The sequence below is a fragment of the Monodon monoceros genome, unplaced genomic scaffold (genome assembly GCF_005190385.1).
Source record: "Monodon monoceros isolate NGI ecotype Baffin Bay Population unplaced genomic scaffold, NGI_Narwhal_1 Super_Scaffold_17, whole genome shotgun sequence".
NCBI classification, from domain to species: Eukaryota; Metazoa; Chordata; class Mammalia; order Artiodactyla; family Monodontidae; genus Monodon; species Monodon monoceros.
The window spans coordinates 12612804-12632178 of record NW_021703773.1 but is presented as its reverse complement, the minus strand read 5'-3'; the positions used below and the strand labels follow the sequence as shown (position 1 = coordinate 12632178).

Here is a 19375-nt window from a genome sequence, read left to right as displayed (position 1 = left end):
GAACAAGCTAACTTAGAATATAAAGAACTGGGGTAAAAGCAGCCGCAGGAAGCAGCTCCAATCATGTAAGACACCATAGAAGGTGTTTATTGTCAATTTTTGTAGCCTTTCTTTCTAGTTTATGTATTTATTTCTGTTTAATTTTGTTTTTTGATTCTATAATTTATATATTAATAAAATATATAAAATTTGCCACAGACTCAGTTGTCATGAAAAGATATAACCTGGCCAGATGACAATGGCTCTTCAGATTTTAGTCTCTCCCTTATGCCCAGACTTCCTTCTGTCATATAAAAATTGTACCACCTGAAAAGCCCTGTTTTTACCCTACCAGCCCCTCCTCAGTATCTCCATAGATATCTTCCAGGTTCAGAGTTTTTATATTATAATAGCTCATTACAGTGGGCTATATATGAAAGCCCTTGCCATCATACCTGTAGCCTAGAAAATGTCACCGTTTTTCTCTGCTTTTTTAACTTAAGAATCCTTCTTTTCATTACCTCTTTTCTTATCACTTCCCTGAGTTTGGGCAATTAAGTAGGTAAGCAATGATATAGCAAGAAGATCAAAAGATTAAGAATCAAGAAAGTGGGGTTTGAGTTTTTATTCTACCCCTTACCCACTGTATGAAAAAGGATGTCACTTAACTTCTCTGAGCCTTGGTTTATTTATCTGTAAAATGGAGATGATGATTATTTTCACACATAGATAATAATCCTCTCACTGAAAAAATAGGAAATTCTTTATAAATTGTTCCTCAAATATTTTTATTGTAGTCCATCTGTCACCATCAGCGATGCAACCGCTCTGGCCTAACTTTGCTTCTGCTGCTTTGTAAGCAAACAGTTGAGCTTGTGCTGAAATGATAATATTCAAAAGGAGAATAGGTGAAATAGAAGAGATTTGGAGGATACAGCTGAAGGAGATGAAAGGCCAGAAACTAGAATATGATCAGAATCAATCTGACGTGTAGACTTAGACAAATATCCCCTCAAAGATCAAGTAAAACATTGTTGACTGCATGGCTTTGCTGAGATGGATCAAAGGGCCAAGTGGATGGCCCAGACAGAATTAATGTAATTTTCCCAGCGCCTTCTTGCCACGTCAAAGGAGGCAAGAATTCTGGGTAATTCTGCAGTCAACCAGGGTTGGTTTTAATTGAGCTAAGAGTGGCTAAGAGCATGCTGGTACAAGCGTACAGGCTGTTACAGGCAGTCTCGGGGAGGAAAGCCTTATAACTATGAAGAAGGAAGGCACCATTTGCCTTGGAAATGCTTGCCTTATTATGGGTTTTTCTTTTTGATTAAGATTTTGGCCAGGAAATGTTGAAAAAGATTAAATAGCTCTGCAAACGGAACATTTGTAGACACTGTAAAGCCAAACATCGTGCTGATTTTAAAACATCACTTGTATTATCTAATCTTTGGAAAGAAATATTCATTAGAAAAATACAATTTATCCAAGATGTCTGCAGTATTTTGGAGCGAGTTCTATGAATAAATACTAACGTTCTTCTTGTGTTTGTCTGTGTGTGTGTGCCATAAAAGCAACTTTGCAGCCCTCAGAATGTGAATTGCAGAGATTTAGAGGGCCGGCATTCTACACCCCTACACTTTGCGGCAGGCTATAACCGTGTGTCTGTCGTGGAGTACCTCCTACACCATGGTGCCGATGTCCATGCCAAAGACAAAGGGTATGCATTAGAATTTCACTGTTTGGGGTTCATTTTCTTGATACTTAAAATTTCTTTTCTTTATATTTTTGAAGTTTTAGGTATTTTTTCCCTATTAAGAAAGTAATGCATGTTTTTTTTAAGTTTAAAGCATAAATTAAAAACATTATGGAAATGTATAGTATAGAAAGTGAAAAGTCCCTCTCACTCCACCTCCTAGAGACTACAGCATCAAAATTTTGTTGAAACCGTCTGGAGTTTTGAAGGACCTGTTGCAGTGCGTGTGCTGTTTAATGTAAATGATGATGACACTGCACACGGTCTGCTTTGCAATTTGCCTTTTTCACCCAGTAGTATATGCTGAATGTCTTTCCATGTCAGTACTTAATAGTTCATTTCATCCTTTTAATGCCTATATATAGTATTTTACTGCATTATGTACATGTGTTTATATAGTTTGTAATTTATTGTTCATCCCTTTTTTTGCTATTAAAAATGTTTAATCTCCTCCTAAAAGAAGCCACCCATCCCAAAGTCATATTAATAGAAACATAATTTTATTTTTACTCATTCAGATATTCTCTATTTTTTATTAGTTTACTGAACTGTTTTAATTTATCTAGACAGAGTTTAAAGCAGCCGTGGAAGCTATTTAGAAAAGCAAGAAGGAAATTTTAACTGAAATGAGCTTCCATATCCTGAGTTAATTTCATATCATCTCAAAATATAAATAAGCACCTTTCTGTGTAATTACATACCAGACTGCTGTAGAATTAAACCACACAACTTAGACCTCAGTTAACCATTTTGGGCTTATTTATCTTTTAAAAGGGACACATCAGACATGAATATTTAATAATATTATCACTAGCTCTTTCAAAGTATTATGGTGCGTTAGAGAGGAGCCAACATTTGTTTCTATTGTCATCAGTGCCCCCCCCTTTATTCTTGGCCACGCCGCGTGGGATCTTAGTTCCCCGACCAGGGATTGAATCTGCACCCCCTGCATTGGAAGTGCAGAGTCTCAACCACCGGACCGCCAGGGAAGTCCCTCTATTGCCCCATTTTAGCAGTCAGTATTTTTGGTCTCAAAACATTAAAAACAAAAACAGAAAAACCTGATCTCTCTAAGTAAAAAGGTACTAATTTGATACCTTGTGTTTGCTGTGTACTAAGTGCAACTTAAACTTATCCTTTTGATGCACCCTTTTTTATGGGGACATCTTTGTCCTTTTAGAATGCCAGCTGCCTTCCAATCAGAACTTAGAGTCATCACAGGATAGTTTGCTCATCTGACTAGAGTTTATGGTTGATTTCATTATTTTCTTTACAGAATACTGAAGTTTCTCTGTCACTTGGATTTTGAGTTTTCATTGCTTGGCACCTAAATATTTAAATCTATGCACAGAAACCACTACCAGATTATTAACAATAAAAAAAAAAGCCAAAAACAAAAGGTTGAACTTGCCTAAGTAAATAAGTTAGATTGCATTGTGTATTTTATAAGTAAGCAAGCATACAGTTTTCACTAGGAAGACCCAAATGGAAGAAAATCTGAGAGATGATAAAACCAGATTATTAATTAGTTATTCCTGAAATCACTTTGTAGTGTTGCTCTTTATATTGCCAGGATGAAACCTGAATTAAAAGTATTATAATAGAACCTTTTTTTATGGGTATATCTATATGTATTTTAAGAATAAAGATTGCTGTGAAATTTATATCCATCACCAAGAAACTAAGCAAGGTCCTTATATTGAAAGGGACATTTTTGAAATTGTTAATCCTTATTTGGAAATGGATGATGCTATCTTCAAGATCAGAGGAGAGCTTTTTTTTTAAGTGAGTGTTCAGTATAATCAATGCCATAGAGAATTATTTTTATTATACATATCATTTTAATGCAAAGATTTGTTGTATGTCTTTAAAATAATTTTCTTTTGTTTAGTGGCTTGGTGCCTCTTCATAATGCTTGTTCATATGGACACTATGAAGTAGCTGAGCTCTTGGTAAGGCATGGGGCTTCTGTCAATGTGGCAGACTTATGGAAATTTACCCCTCTACATGAAGCAGCAGCTAAAGGAAAATATGAAATCTGCAAGCTCCTTTTAAAAGTATGTAATTTTTAAAATTATAAAGTAATTATATTTATTATTTGGTTAGGACATAAAATTACATCAGAGTAAATTATTCTATAATACAGTACAGTAAGTGCTGTAGAGACTGCTTCCATTTTCTATTTTAGGGAGATGTTTAAGTATGATATCATGATACTCACGTAGCTTTGAGTAATGTCTGAAGTGCCTTTCTGAACTGACTTGATTATGTTGAGTTCATCACAGTTCAACAAGGTAGGTTTTGGAAAGAGTTGAATTAGTTTGCATTGCTTATCTGATACTTACAGTATTAATATCAGAAAACATTTATACGAGAAGAACCAAGTTTTTCCATCAAGTTTGATTTTTTCTTCTTACTAGCTATTTTATTATTGTTAACAAGCTCATTTCTAATTATTAAGCATTATTTAAACATTAAAGGATATGGAGTTAAATTAAAAGATGTGAAATTAATTAAAAGATGTGAAAAATGACTGGACATGTATTTATGTCATTTTCTCTTTTTTTTTTTTAAACTAGAGAAAAACTTGTCCTGGTTAAATATAAAATTCTTCTCCTGCAACTTTCATGGGATCAAGTATGTTCTTATGAGTTTTGAGAATAACACTGTATTTGATACTCATTTTTATTATCACTGGTTAGTAAGAAATTAATTCTAGGACAATGTGAATTCATTGTCTAGGTTGGTTATTCCAGATTTCTCCATTGGGCCTATAGCAGTCTGTGTCAGGCCTGTAATAAAGATTCTTGACTTTTATTGACCTTATTTCATAGGTATAGATGATTAAACTTTTAAAATCAAATTAACTGTTAATACATTTCTACCTAATTTCATGATAGGTTCTAAGACTTACAATGGAAATATTTTTAAATTACCAAACTTTCTTGTTATTGATTCCATTTGGAATTAAGTACTTTTTCCACCTGTGTGTCTTCCTCTTCTCACTTCATCAACACTGAATATCTCTATATAATTGAAATCTGGTCAACATTAATATCCAGGCCATGATTAAAAGGAAAAGTGGATTCTGAAGACAGCTTGGAGTCTGAGAAAGTATATGATACAAAAAGTAAAAGACACTCGACGCCTTTCCCACTCACCATCACTGTTGATCCTGAGGCTTGGGGCTTTGGTTGGGAAGTATTGATAGTTAGAAAGCTGATCCAGTATATTGCCAAGTAGGAATTTTGCAAGAAAGACCAAATATTGCCTCTGTTTTTCACAATGTGTATAGAATAGATAATCTTTCTTTGGATGAGTGAAGGTGAAGTTAAAAATAAAGAAACAAAACAAAGATACTACAGAAAACACAAACCCCATTTGGTTATTTTGTAGCATGGAGCAGATCCGACTAAAAAGAACAGAGATGGAAATACACCTTTAGATTTGGTAAAAGAAGGAGACACAGATATTCAGGACTTACTGAGAGGAGATGCTGCTTTGTTGGATGCTGCCAAGAAGGGCTGCCTGGCAAGAGTGCAGAAGCTCTGTACCCCAGAGAATATCAACTGCCGAGACACCCAAGGCAGAAACTCAACCCCTCTGCACTTGGCAGGTAAGCATCACCAGCACTTCCAAGGCTCATGATCTTTCTTAGATGCCTAATACAGCTCACCAGAAGATGAAAGAAATGCTGAGCATGAAGAGTGCTACTCAGAAAATGCTTGATTGATGTGATTTTAAATAATTTCTTATTATAAATTATATAAATTTCTTATTGTAAATGTCTTATACTTAATTATGTGATAGTAGTTTAAAGCAAAAAGTATTAATGTTTTCTGGTCCTTATCATTTATATACATATTTTCCTTTTTCTTTTAAGCTGACATTTGCCTTTTCTCATTCTAACAGCAGGCTACAATAACCTGGAAGTAGCTGAATATCTTCTAGAGCATGGAGCAGATGTTAATGCCCAAGACAAAGGTGGTTTAATTCCTCTTCACAATGCAGCATCCTATGGGGTGAGCATGCTAAAGTTAAAGTCTAGAAAACTTCACTGATATTTACTACTTTGTTAAATACATACCATGCATGCAATAAGTAGATATCTAACCAACAGCGTAATTTAGCACAATTTTAATCTTACTATTGAGAGTGTTTCTAGCCTTCTCAGGCATAACTATCTTTTGGCCAAGGACCATACTTTTTATAGCTTTTTGGTCTCTTCACATTATCTAGCACAATAATTGGTATGTAATGGCTGCTCAGTTAATATTTATTGATGTAGATAATAAATTTTAACTCTACCTTAAGTAGATTTTAGAAACTATGAAAACCAGGAGGTTCCTCTGTAGGCATGGAAATTATGCTTGCTTATGTTTATCCTCAGCATCTTAGAAAGATTCAAGAAAATGGTTGAGCTATTGGTGTATATGGTTTCACAGAGTTCAGATGACTAGCTGAAACCCCACAGTGAAAGTCGCAATTGATTCTTGCAAAGCCCTGTAACTGTAATCATCACCTGAAAGAGGAAGAGGGTTGTATTCCAGTGCCTTGACATTTGTTGGACTGACTGCCTGGAAGTCACCAAGGCCCACTTTAGGTCTGATGAATCACACAGGAAGAAGATGAATGCTTTTGTGCTTGTCAGAGTCCCTATTTGACTGTAAAGATGCACACGTGCCAGAATGTACATACTAGGGGCTCTCGTAGATGGAATCATTATTGGTGAGGACAGTTTCTAGATTTGCAAAAGTCTGACAGACTATAAGTGAAAACTAATCACCATGATTTCCATATTCTCTTACTCTCTTCTCCCTTGCCCTTCATAATGAGAATATCTGCATCTTCTCATGCCCCCTCTCAAAGACCAGTATTTCAGGGAGATGACATGTCTGAGTGGGAATAATCAAGGAAAGCAAACAACCTAGTTTCAAGTTGGACAGAAAGGAAAGAAAATTTTACTTCCAAGTGTGATATATGCTAATTGAAAGTTATCAGATTTAATAAATATATTATTAGTACTGAAATACTCTTGAAACTTCTGTATTTGAAGTTATCTTTCCAAAGATAATTAATCCTTTATTAAAATCATTAGAATTTTCTTTTAGCCTTCTTTCATATAAAATTCTCAATTTCACTGTACTACGTGTATTTCTACTGAAGACCAGGCATGCTAAATATTTACTGCTAATATACTACATATACGTGTGTGTATAATCCTTTTACCTTTGAGTTATAAGTATAGATATGTATCATTTGGAGAATAATGTCCAGTACTTTTCTTAGCATGATCCTTCTCTCCATGTCGCTAAGCCTCAGTTAAAAGTTTATCAGTTAAGAGTTTATAAAGCTGATGGGATCAGTGTCTTTTAACTTCTGTATAAATCTACTAATGAGTGAGGATAGGTGTAGGCAGTAGAATTATACTTCTTGACTTGATCTAATAAAACCTAAACTGTCAACTGTGTAGACTATGTTGATCTATGTACTGTGTTTCCAGTATATCCCATACTTTGTGGATGTGGAAAAGTTCAGTCCTGTCAGTCTTTTCCTTTCATAGCTTTCATAGTTGTCACTGAGGATGAAGAAAGTAAAACTGAATTTTTAAGGTTTAAGTATTTTACCTTTTAATTCCCATTCTTCTGATGGGAAAGGTGTTGAGATTCTACTTATTACACATATGTGTCAATTTGTGACCAGTGTGAAAGAAAGAAAATTTATAGTGGTTCTCTTTTGTGGCTAAATATAATAAGGTGGAGTGCAGGACGGCCTTGTCTTTGTTCGTATTCCGTTGCAGCTATCTTGCCATTAGCTGAGGGAGTGTAATGCAGTCAGCCTCCTGACCAGAGGCCCGCTGTCCCGTTTTCATAAACTTATTTCACCATTATCCACAGCTCCTGCTCTCCTCTTCTAACTCCAAGTGAGAAAGATCATGAGCATTTTTAGTTTCATTCTCTCTTTTTATGTTATCCTGCTTTTTATCACATCCCTACTGCTGAGCTCTTTGTAAATGAATGTAGCTTATGGAGGTAAAAATGAAGAGAAAGTTCTCCAGGCTGTGTAGAGGGCATTTGGTAGAGGTTTCAGTCAACCTGGTTCATCCCATCCTTCTACTAAAGAATGCTAATGAGCTAGACAGTATGTTTGTAGCAAGTACTTTTGCCTCAGTGTGTGGGTGGATTTTTTGACTCACTCTAAAAATCCTTCTTGTATTAAACTTGGAAACTTAAAAATCAAATATCTGTGAGCTAATGACTATGTACTCTTATTCACTAAAACCTTTACTTTGATGGTTTCTTGACTTTTTTTGGCTACCATGTTTTTACCATGTACAACATATACCCACCCTCCCACCCCCAGTAACATCTCATAGTGATTTTCAGTTGGCAGTAGGTAAGGTCATTCCCTCCATTGAGAATCTCTGCTCTATGAAATAATTTTATCTAATGCAATTTGTATATCATATAACCTGTTGTCAGTAACCACATCAAATCTGTATTTATCTCAGTCTCAATTCGTAGACTTAAAATAAGGACCAAGGTTAACCATGATATAAAAAATGTTTAAGCTACTTTATCTTACTTTAGCTAAGGGGTAGATATAATTATATTTTCATTATCTCTGGACATATAAATCCATATGTCTTTCCAAAGCCCCTTTTTATTCATATAGCACATAAGCCTTGGCTGGATATTTTAATGAAATTATAGGGCTCTGTTAGGGTGGCAGAACACTGGTTATATAGTATTAATATCAATGATGCTTGGACTGGCCTGGCTGCATGGTGTATATGATGTACTACCCTGAAATGATAGTTTTGTGAAGGAGATTTTGGTGGCACTTTGTATGGAATAGAGGCTTCTATATTTAAAATAAGGCTATTGGTAGAGTAGTTTTAGGTATAGGGTTACCCAGTGATCTCTGCTTAAATAGCTTTTCCCTGATATCATACTCTCTGCCATTTTCAACTTGTCAGGAAATGGCGCTTGTGTTTTAGTCTAGCAAGGCCATGCAGGCAGATGTGGCGAAATGGAGACCTGAATTTGGAGTCTGAACCTCTGAGATCTAGTCTTTAATCTTTTCCTCCATAACCCACAAGTCTTCAGCAAGTGCCTTAATCTTTCTAATCTTCATTGACCTCACTCGTAAAACTTAGATGCTGAGACCGTCTTTACAGGGTTATTGTGATAATTAGGTAAGACCATGCATGTGGAAAGTGCATTCTATCCAAATCCAAGGGAATACAGTTATTATGAGATAACTCGATCCACACAGCCCTCATACTGGGCCGGTCAGAATAAGGTCTGTGTGTCACTTTTACATCTCACAGCCTTAGGAATTAGCTGTATGTTTGACCAGCTCAATATCAGTATTAAACAGACAGATTAATTGACTTCAGTAGTGGATAATGACTGGTAGCTGCAGATAAAATAATTGTGTGAGATATCTGAAATTACATAAAGTTACTTAAGCTGTTATTTATTGGTCATCATCCTTTGATACATATTTTACCTTTTTTCCTCTGGAGAGCTCAGTCAGCTCTCTGTGTGTCTTTGGGCCTTTTTATATAGAAAGAACTTACCACTTCAGTTTTTCCAAAAGGAGAAACAAAGACATAGTTTAAGAAGTTTAAATGAAAGTTACAGATTTCATGAGAGTATATATTAATGGTAATGTGCATTATCCTGTTTAGTGTTTTTGTATTATAATGCCTTATATTATTTTTTAATATACATCTACACAAGACAACTAATTTTTTTGCTCTTCAGTAGATATAAGGCATTGATATTTATTTACCACACAGCATGTAGTTTTCTATTATCTCATAAGAGTAAATCAATTTGCTGAGTTTTCTCTCTCAAATTTTTCATTTTTTAATGCTTTCTCTAAAATGTATAATGTTAGGGGGATTTCATGACATTATCGTACAATTAAATTGCTCTAACTGGAACCCAAACACGTTTCTCTTCTCCCTACTTCCCAACTTTCTAAAATTAAATTAGGGCCCTTGCAGTGTTTTTATGTTGCATTTGTCATTTAAAGCATTTTGTGTTGCAGCTGAATTTTGAAACCATATTAAGTTGACTCCCGGAAACATTCCAGCAGAGTTCAATTCCTTTTCTAGACCTTCTAGTTCAATGCTTTGCTCTTATGTATCATATAGGACTGAGCTGTAGCTTATTTACTGCATTTGTCAGCCTTAAATTTCAGTTACTTGTTTTACCCCAGTGGTGTGGCTATTTAAGATTTAAGAATTGTGTTTTTAGTCTACTTGGGTAGCAGCATATTTCCTGTTTATTGCTGTTTCAGATGTTTGTCAGCAAATTTAATAAGCAGGTAATTGGTTTCTCTAAGCATAAACTATAAATTTAATATAAAGAAAGTTTAATAATACATACCATATATATGATTCATTTTATACACACACACACATAATTTTCCTTGGACTATCTAATTTTGGAAGCCTATACAAATTAGTCTACCAAATTATATTATACTGCCAACACAAATGGAGTAGAATAAAACTAATCATCAGGAACCTAGTTTAAACACCCCATAACCTTACTGGGGAGAAGCTTGAAATTACTCCGTGCTTTTGGGTTAATTGAACAAAAATAGCTATTCTTTTCAACATATATCCTTTGAATAAAGGAGATAAATCACTGGGGTCTGTTTTGTTTTAAGTGATTTTGATAGTGCTACAAATGTTACCTATTTTTATCTTTTGTGTTAGAATCAATTTTATAATCATGATATACCTCATTCGTAATCCCCAAAAGATCACAAAACATGGCCTGTTCTCAGAAGACCTAGCCTGGTTATGCTCTTTTTTGTTGTTGTTGTTGTCTTTATATTGTCAGAGCAAATATGGACGCTTTCTTAGAAGTTGTCTGATTTGTATTTTCCTCTGTTTTCTGAAATCAGTTTTCCTAAAATTAACAAGTATTTGTATTATATTAAAAAAAACACCAAAAAATACTTTAATACTACCTCAGAAGAAGTACCTATTCTTTTTGAAGTGAGTGTCTTCAAGAGAGCAAAGAAAATATTAAGGAATTTTAAAGGAAAATTTGAAGAAACATGCCCTAAATTCTATCCTGGGATACTTCTGTCCTTACTTTCCCCATCTCTTCCCATGCTCATGAAATTCAGCTTCAGATAGGTATTCAGCAAATGTTTAGTTGGTGGGTGAGTCGGTAAGAGAGAGTAAGTGAATAAGTAAATGACCCCCTTATCTGTGCTCTGACCTTTTGTGTGAAACCATTTGCAGAACATCATTACTTAGATATTGTACCTCAGAAGCCACATACCCCAAGTGAACCTTCCTTATAGTTTCATTCCTAATTAAACTTCTGCTACTCAATTTCTGTTAATGCTTCCATCTACCTTTTTTTTTTCTTAATCTTCTAGACCAAATTAAAAAAGAAAAAAGGCAGTCACCTTTGACTTTTTTTTTCATCTTTCTTCCTCTGTGGTTAATTTGTCTTTCTAAAACCTGATTTTTTTGCCTTCAAAATTTCTCAAATTTAGCTCTTTTCTGTTCTTCTCTAACCATCACAGTTGAGGATCTTATCACCTCATGCCCAGGTTATTAGTTAATGTGTCTGCAGCTGACATTTCCTCCACCCCCTAAGTCATTTTGGCTCGACAGACTAATTTTTGTAAAATGTTTTGTTATGTTACTTTCCCAAAGGCTGAAGAAAGAACATTGAGAATCTTTGAGATGAGTGTTTTCAATAAATAGATCAGGTTGCAATAGGTCAGAAAGAGAAATGGGAAGATAAAGAGGAGCAATGGTTATAGGTTGCTGGTTTGAAAAGTTTGACAGACAGGTTAGCCCATTATTAGGAAACTTGGAGTCAGGTAATAGTTTCATCTTATATGTTTATTTTTAAGATAGATCTGAATATAAGGCCGAATAAAAAAAATTTTTAAGGCTCCCATGAAGAATTACAGGGTAACAGAATAATTGTGGAATTGATATTTTAGAGGAAGCAAGAAAAGATGAAGTCCAAAATACAGGTGGAGGGGTGCAATGAATATTCTTTTTTTATAGAAGAAACTTCTGTTAAGGATGAGAATAGAGATATAGAGGGAATGAAATGTTAAATAAAAACAAGTGTACCTGAAGGAGCTTTACCAAATAATCTCATTCTTACCTCTTGGCATCCTTTTGTTTTTCTTCAGCATGTGGACATCGCAGCGTTACTGATAAAATACAACACATGTGTAAATGCAACAGACAAGTGGGCATTCACTCCTCTTCACGAAGCAGCCCAAAAAGGCAGGACACAGCTTTGTGCCCTACTCCTGGCACATGGTGCAGATCCAACTATGAAGAACCAAGAAGGCCAGACACCTTTAGATCTGGCAACGGTAAGTCCACATTTCAAAATATTTAGACTTGCTTGTTATACTTTCAGAAATGACAGTAAATTCCAGGGCTTAACAGGTTTACCTCTAGTGGTGCATATATCTCTTGGAAGAAGAACAAATTTCCTTCCTTATGAATTTTTTTAAGTTCTCATTTTTATATAATTTAAAACTATTAAGGCAAACTAAGCAGTAAGTTAATTTTTTTTTTGCCATACTTAACTTGGAGGGAAAACATGAATCATAGAAAAACTTGTATATAGATTGTATTCGTAAAATATCTTAACACCTTCTACTTTGGCTTATTATTCTAGAGCATCTGATGTTCATGGTAATTTACCTGAGGGGGGTGATATAGTCAAAGAAAAAATTATCTTCTAAGCAGTATATCATTCTTCTGAAGATGGAAAAGTAAACTGATATACTGTAGAAATAGTTTCAAAATCAAGAATTAAATTTTTGTGGTTAAATGATATTTAACTACAGAATTAAACACAGTAAAGAAACATCTTTCCTGAATTTTCTGGAAATCAGGGAGTTACTGTATGGCCACATAATTTAGAATTTTTTAACCAAAAAACTTTTCTAAGCCACATTCTGTTTTATATATCTGTTGCTGAGTAACAATTTTCAAAACACTTAGTAGCTTAACCGAAACCAAGTGAGTGGCTAGTACAGTGCCACTCACAGTTATAACTCCTCACAGTCCTCTGGGTTGACTGGGCTCAGCTAGGCAGTTCTGCTGTTCTGCCAGCTCCCTTTAGCTGGGAGCTCAGCTGAGGCCGCAGCATCTCAGATGGCCTTAAATCCTACAGTACCTCTCTCTGCGTAGTATCTCACACTCAGTGGTCTAGTTCGAATTTCTTTACAGCATTGGAGGATGACTTCTAAGAGAAAAAAAGTAGAAACTGCCAATCCTTTTAAAGCCTGGCTCAAAAGCCTCAGAACATCACTTCCTCTACATTCTATTGGTCACAGAAACTCATAGGCAACCCAGATTCCAGGGAAGGGAGGTGCCACCTCTGATGGAAGGAGGGGCACAGATGTACATGGAAGAAAGAATTGATAGCTGGCTCTCTTTGGGGACAATCTCCCACATACTCTAACGACAGTTGTGCCTAGCAGACTGTAGAGTTCGTGAATAAGCTAGCCAAAATAAGTGCTGTCCCTTTAAAGTTTCACCAGATTTTAATTGTACATTAAATTATTAAGTATGCACTAAATAACTGAACAAAAATTATTGTAGTTGTTAAGCATAAACAACACATACTACGTATGGAAACTCCTTCTAAAGAAGAGATGATTGAGAATCAGCATTCTAAAATGTGCTCCTTTTTAGATGAAAGATGAAATATTTTGTTTTTTTAACTCTATTCAAATCTTTGTTAATTTACATGTCCTTTGAATACATGTGTAATAAGTATGAACAATTGTGTGCACACTTTTCATTTAGTGTTAAAAAGTATTTCTAGGCGTCAACATAGTTCACATTCTTGGATTTTTTTCACAGTTTTTTCTGTGTGTGTGGTGAGAATACTTAAGATCTACTCTCAGCAAATTTCAAGAATATAGTACAGTACTTATATAAGTACTTACAGTACTTATTAACTACAGTCACCAAGCTGCACATTAGATCTTCAAAAGATGAAATATTTTTTTTTAATTGTATAGTTTCTCCATTCTACCTATTGAAACTACTGGGACTCTTTGGAGCTGTGGATCAGAGAAGGAAGGAGGAAGGAATGATCAAAACCCAATAGGGAATAATGGAGCATTCATTAAAGAAAAAATTCACTAAGCATTTTGTCCTTAGTGAGAAACTTATTGTTTTAAAACGTAATTTTTTTGTGTTATTTTATTTTATTTATTTATTTTTTTAGGCTGACGATATCAGAGCTTTGCTGATAGACGCCATGCCCCCAGAGGCCTTACCTACCTGTTTTAAACCTCAGGCTACTGTAGTGAGTGCCTCTCTGATCTCACCAGCATCCACCCCCTCCTGCCTGTCTGCTGCTAGCAGCATAGACAACCTCGCCGGCCCCTTAGCAGAATTGGCAGTAGGAGGAGCGTCTAATGCTGGGGATGGCGCAGCAGGCACAGAAAGGAAGGAAGGAGAAGGCAAGTACACCTGTGAACGCGTATTGGTTTTGCGGTTTTAAATGAACAGATTCACTTTTCTATTGGTAATTATTGAACACCTCACTTAAAGACATCCTGTCTCTAAGCTTTCATGTACACAACAGCTTATAAGAACTATGTCTTCGTAGAATAAATTCTTTGGCATCTACTTTGTTCTTACTTATGTATATCCCAGTATATCCTTTTCCAACCATAGTATCTTATTGAACTGAGTGAGTCTTATTACTGAAATTATATCAGAAAAATACTGAGAGATTATGTAAGAAATGAAAACTGAAACAATAGCTGATAAATGAAAGCTGAAACAATAGCTGATAAATTTGGATTTTTAAATTCCACTGTTAAATATTTCACTAAAAGCATTATATTATGCTTTATAATATTAATATAAGTACTACTGATAAGATAAACTCTGCATTTATTTCCCCGTCAAATTCAGAGATAACTTGAAGTAAAATCACCTGCACAGCCAAGGGTGTCAAAGAGCCGCGGCTTTAAATAAATACTGGAACTTCCTTTAGATTGATAAACTTCTTTCTGAAAAACTTTAATGTATGTCTGTTTTAGTTGCTGGTCTTGACATGAATATTAGCCAATTCCTGAAAAGCCTTGGTCTTGAACACCTTCGGGACATCTTTGAAACAGAACAGGTAAGCTCTCATATATAGTTGAGTCTTTTTAATTTAATATTAAGAGTTATTAATTGCCACTTGTTCTTTCTTTTTTTGCTTCTTCACTGCTCTTTTAAAACTCAAAACAAATTTCTGAAAAAGCTAGAGGAATCTAGTATTTTATGCTTCTTTCCAAAATTGTCTAACAGATGATCTGGCTCAATATGCTTTATTACATATCAGAACTTAGGCCATGAAACCCCTGCAAAAGAATGTTTTCAAAATCTTTCCTCATTATATTGTTTCCAAAAAGTGTTAGCCATTATTCATCTCATTTTATTACTAATGTGACTAGACTCCACTTAAAACTAGTGAGAAATTTTTATGTTAACTGTTTAGCAAAATCTTCATGAAGCAATTATCCATTACTGGATAGCAAAATAATTCTTGGGCAAGTGTACGTTTTAAAAATTGCTTCTTTATGAAGTTTCCATTGTCTAGGTGGAGCCTAAAATAATGCTGAACCAAAACTTGGCCATATGCTTATAGACTTAGCCTATTTTCAGATACATCTGAAATGGCTGTGAAGGTCTTAGTATGAAGTCATCATTAGGGTGTTTATGAATTAAGATCCTTCTGTTTGTCATTCTGTTTTTATACAGGATAATGAGTTTTTAACTTATCACTGTATGATTTTATTACCATTAACTATCAAATAATAAATTCCTGAGTTTGACTTGACTATTACTAATACACATAGCATCTTAGAATGGGAAAGATCTTTAGAGGTCACAAAGTCATTCTCCCAGATGTAGGAATTACCCTTTTTATATCCATGTGGGACAATAACTTGTTACAATTTGGGCAGGTATGATAAAATGCTTGTAATTTAAAGTACACCCAAATCTGCCCCATGTATAATCTATTAATCTTATGTTTACATTTTACCCTGTTTTGCACAGAAATCTAACCTCTGATCTACATATTAGACTAGCATTAGTTTCATAGGGCTGCCATAACGATTTCCCACAAATCTGTGGCTTAAACAACAGAAATTTATTCCCTCACAGTTCTGGAGGCCTGAAGTTCAAAATCAAGGTGCCGGCAGGGCTGCACTCCCTACAGAGGCTCTAGGGGAGAATCTGCCCCATGCCTCTGCCAGCTTCTAGGCCCCTTTGGCTTCTGGCCACATCCTTCCAATCTCTGCTTCTATCTTCACCGTGCCTTCTCTGTGTCTGTCTTCTCTTTTGTGTGTCTTTTGTAAGGACACTTGCATTGAGTTTAAGGCCTCCCCATATAGTCCTAGATGATCTCCTTATCTCAAGATCCTTAACTGAATTTACATCTGCAAAGATGTAAAAAAAGTTTTTCAAAAAAGATTCTTTGCAAGTTCTGGGGATTAGAACATGGACATATCTTTTTGAGGGCCACCATTCAGCTCACTACAACATAATATAGCCCTTCTTATATTTCTAAGACCTAGTGAACTTATCGTGGATTTACCCTTCCAACCAACCACCCACCCACCCACCCTTACAGAGTTTCTCCTAATTTAGCATAAATTCACCTTCTTTTTCAGTTATTCTTTATATGGATATAGTGTCCAAATTCTTCACTGGCCTCTTTGCCCCATCTGATTTCTTTGTTAGGCATATAGTCAGTTTAGAGTTAATTAAAAACTCCAGGTCTTTTTCATATCAATTACGATGTTAAGATTTTCTAATGTCTTTTTTTTTTTAGCTGAATTTCTTCATATTATATATTGTAGTTGATCTTTAATGCTCTTGATGATCAAAACAGTTGGGTAGAAATAGCACTGGACTAAAAGAAGACCTTGATTCTGATTAAGGCATTTAACCTATCACTTGCCTTACCTGTAAAATACAATAATACTTTCAAAAGTCCGGGTAGTTAAAATTCCCAGTCAGATGCTTCTGTGCCAGTTTTTAAAATATACTTTAATGAAATATCAGTTGTATCTTCTGTCTGGTGGGGAGGACTTCATAAACGGCTATAATAATTTCCTTTTCCTTTAAGCTGCACCTGCCATTGATTCACCCTCTGGTTTGGAGATTTCTTATGAGAATAGCCTAAACAGTAAGACTCTTTTTCCCTTATCCTTCCCTTGAAGGTATTAAAGCTGTTTTAGAAGCAGTATCCTCTGCTAAAGCCATATTCCAGCCATCTCCCTTCTTCCCAAATCATATCCACAGTAACTGTGAAATTTCACATATCTTTGCTTAATAAAAACAGACGCTAATTCAAATAATTCCAGTTAACCGATTTTCAAGAGTTCAGCTTCTACTCTTTTAGTCAGTTTGCATCATAATTTTATGTTTTCTTTTTTCTGTTTTACTTTATATATTCTCTTTTATAGTAACTGATTTCCTGTGGCCTGGTTATCTCACTTTGTTGATTTTAATAGTTTAGTCTTAACAGTTGGTCCTTTTGACAGCTTATCCTGGTTTCATCAGTTTCATTGTTATCTTTTTCACTTCAGTTTTGTTCTGAGTAAATGGTTCCATTGATTTTCCTTTTGCCAGAATGATTTCTGTATCTTTTTTTTTATCAATATGTTGACTCTTCCATTTAATGTCTATTACCTAGCATAGCTCTTTCCTCCAGACAAATGATATCACCATTCATTGTGTTGAACTCTGTGTGACTGTCTTTTGGCCCAGTCCTCAAGCAATCAAAGTTTTATTTTGACTACAATTGTTACTTGACTAGCCTTTAGTTATAGAGTAATACCTTCTGTAACCCTTTCCATAACTTACCCAGAGGATTTTCTGCCATTAGCATTCTATGTCAGTCCAGTAATATATGATGAGGGCCAGGTATTTGTGAGGTGAGGGAAAGTGTTAGGGTGTATGTATTGTAGCCATTTAGTTCATGTCTATTGAGCTGAAGGCAGAGGCGTCCTGTTTTCCTGAGATGCTTTGACACATAATATCTTATTGCCTCTGTTCCTACTGATAGATTCTTCTCTCTCAGTGGAGTGGGGAACATAGTTCTTTTATTTCTGGTTCCAGGGAAACTTCTTTCAGAGCATCATAGCCTCACCTCTTACCTTCACAGTTATTCTCTCTGAAGTCTCTTAACTAACTTGACTTGTTTGTCTTATATACTTTGCTAGTTCTATATTAAACAATATATACCTATGTCCTTTATAGTTAGTTAAGTATAGTACCAGTGTCACTTTGGCCCTTCCTCTATAACATAGCTTCTTCCTGACTAGAATACTTTTTCTGTGGGAAAGACTGATTTGATTTACATTGCAATTCCTGGAACATAAATGCCGTGACTTGGAAGATTCCTTGTGAACATGTTTATGGTCCACATATATATTTTCATGAAAAGTGACCATATAAATTTTTACTTCAGAATCTAAAGACAAAGGCATGGACTCAAGAAATTCATTATGAACATGATTGTAAAGTTAGTTCTAATTACTGTTACTCTAGCCTGCAATCTTTTAAGCCCAAGTAAAAGAAAGGCCTTTTTCATTAAAACTCCAATTCTTCTCACTCCACCCCAGAGAAAATGAATAAATCTTAGAAACAAGAGGCAGCCCTTCTTAAAGTAACACTCTTGAAGTGACATTTGCTTTATGTGCAAGATGACTTAGCTGATACATGGATAATATTTATTTTAAAGATTATAATTTGGTTTTAATGTGTGCTAACTATAAATAAGTGGCCCAACAAACTTATAATTTCCTGGATGTAACTAAGTTAAGGTTTTGTGTTTTTTTGAGGTGAGTTAATTTAAAGATAATTTTCAGAAAAATATTTCTAGCAGTATAAAAGCCTTGAATCTTGGAGAAACATACCTAAAATCCAACTAGCCTGTTTTACTTCCAGTTATTTCCATTTCTTTTATTAGCACAATAATCTCATATTCACTCAGCTTCAGAATTTTGGAATAATCTTTACCCCCATTCTTTTTTTTTTCTCTAACCGTTTCTATTTACCAGGCCCTGTCATCTGTCCCTTTGAAATTGCTCTCCGATTCATCCCTTCCAATCCGCTCTACCCTGTCGTCATCTTGTTCACAGTCACTTTCCCTTCCAGATCTGCCCTTCATACCACCATCCTCCTGAAAGACACCTTTGTGTTGCTCTGCTGAAAAGGTGTTCTTGGACATTTTGGACACTGTCTTAACTTGGTGTGTAAAGCCCATTAGATCTGCTTTTAGCCTGCTGCTCTGTCCATCCCTTCTTTTATTCCTGTATATACATTATACGCTAATCATTATGAACTTTATTACTAGAGTCTCTCAAATGTTCTGTAGTCTCTCACTTGATTTTCCTTTTGCACATGGTCTTCCATTTGTCTTAAACACCCTTCCCTTCTTCCTCTGCCTAAGTCCTCTTCCTTAGCTGAATTATTACTTTCTTCTAAGAACCTTTCCTGATCCCCTTCCTAGTCCTTTCTTTGTTCCCTCCCCTACTTGTAGCCTCAAGCCAGTAAGTAATCTTCCGAAGAGTTCCCATAGGGGTTCCTCGAAAACATTTACC

The 19375-nt window shown here is 35.2% G+C and overlaps 1 protein-coding gene across 2 annotated transcripts in view; it reads left to right on the top strand.

The window, feature by feature from the left end:
- Nucleotides 1-19375, top strand: part of TNKS (tankyrase) — a 177642-nt gene that overhangs the window by 137331 nt on the left and 20936 nt on the right. For both annotated transcript variants that reach the window (XM_029226259.1, XM_029226260.1), the window contains exons 14-20: nt 1548-1693; nt 3621-3786; nt 5126-5345; nt 5642-5751; nt 11921-12109; nt 13987-14224; nt 14813-14895. In XM_029226259.1, the coding sequence (XP_029082092.1) occupies nt 1548-1693; nt 3621-3786; nt 5126-5345; nt 5642-5751; nt 11921-12109; nt 13987-14224; nt 14813-14895 (1152 nt within the window). The remainder of the gene's footprint in view (nt 1-1547; nt 1694-3620; nt 3787-5125; nt 5346-5641; nt 5752-11920; nt 12110-13986; nt 14225-14812; nt 14896-19375) is intronic.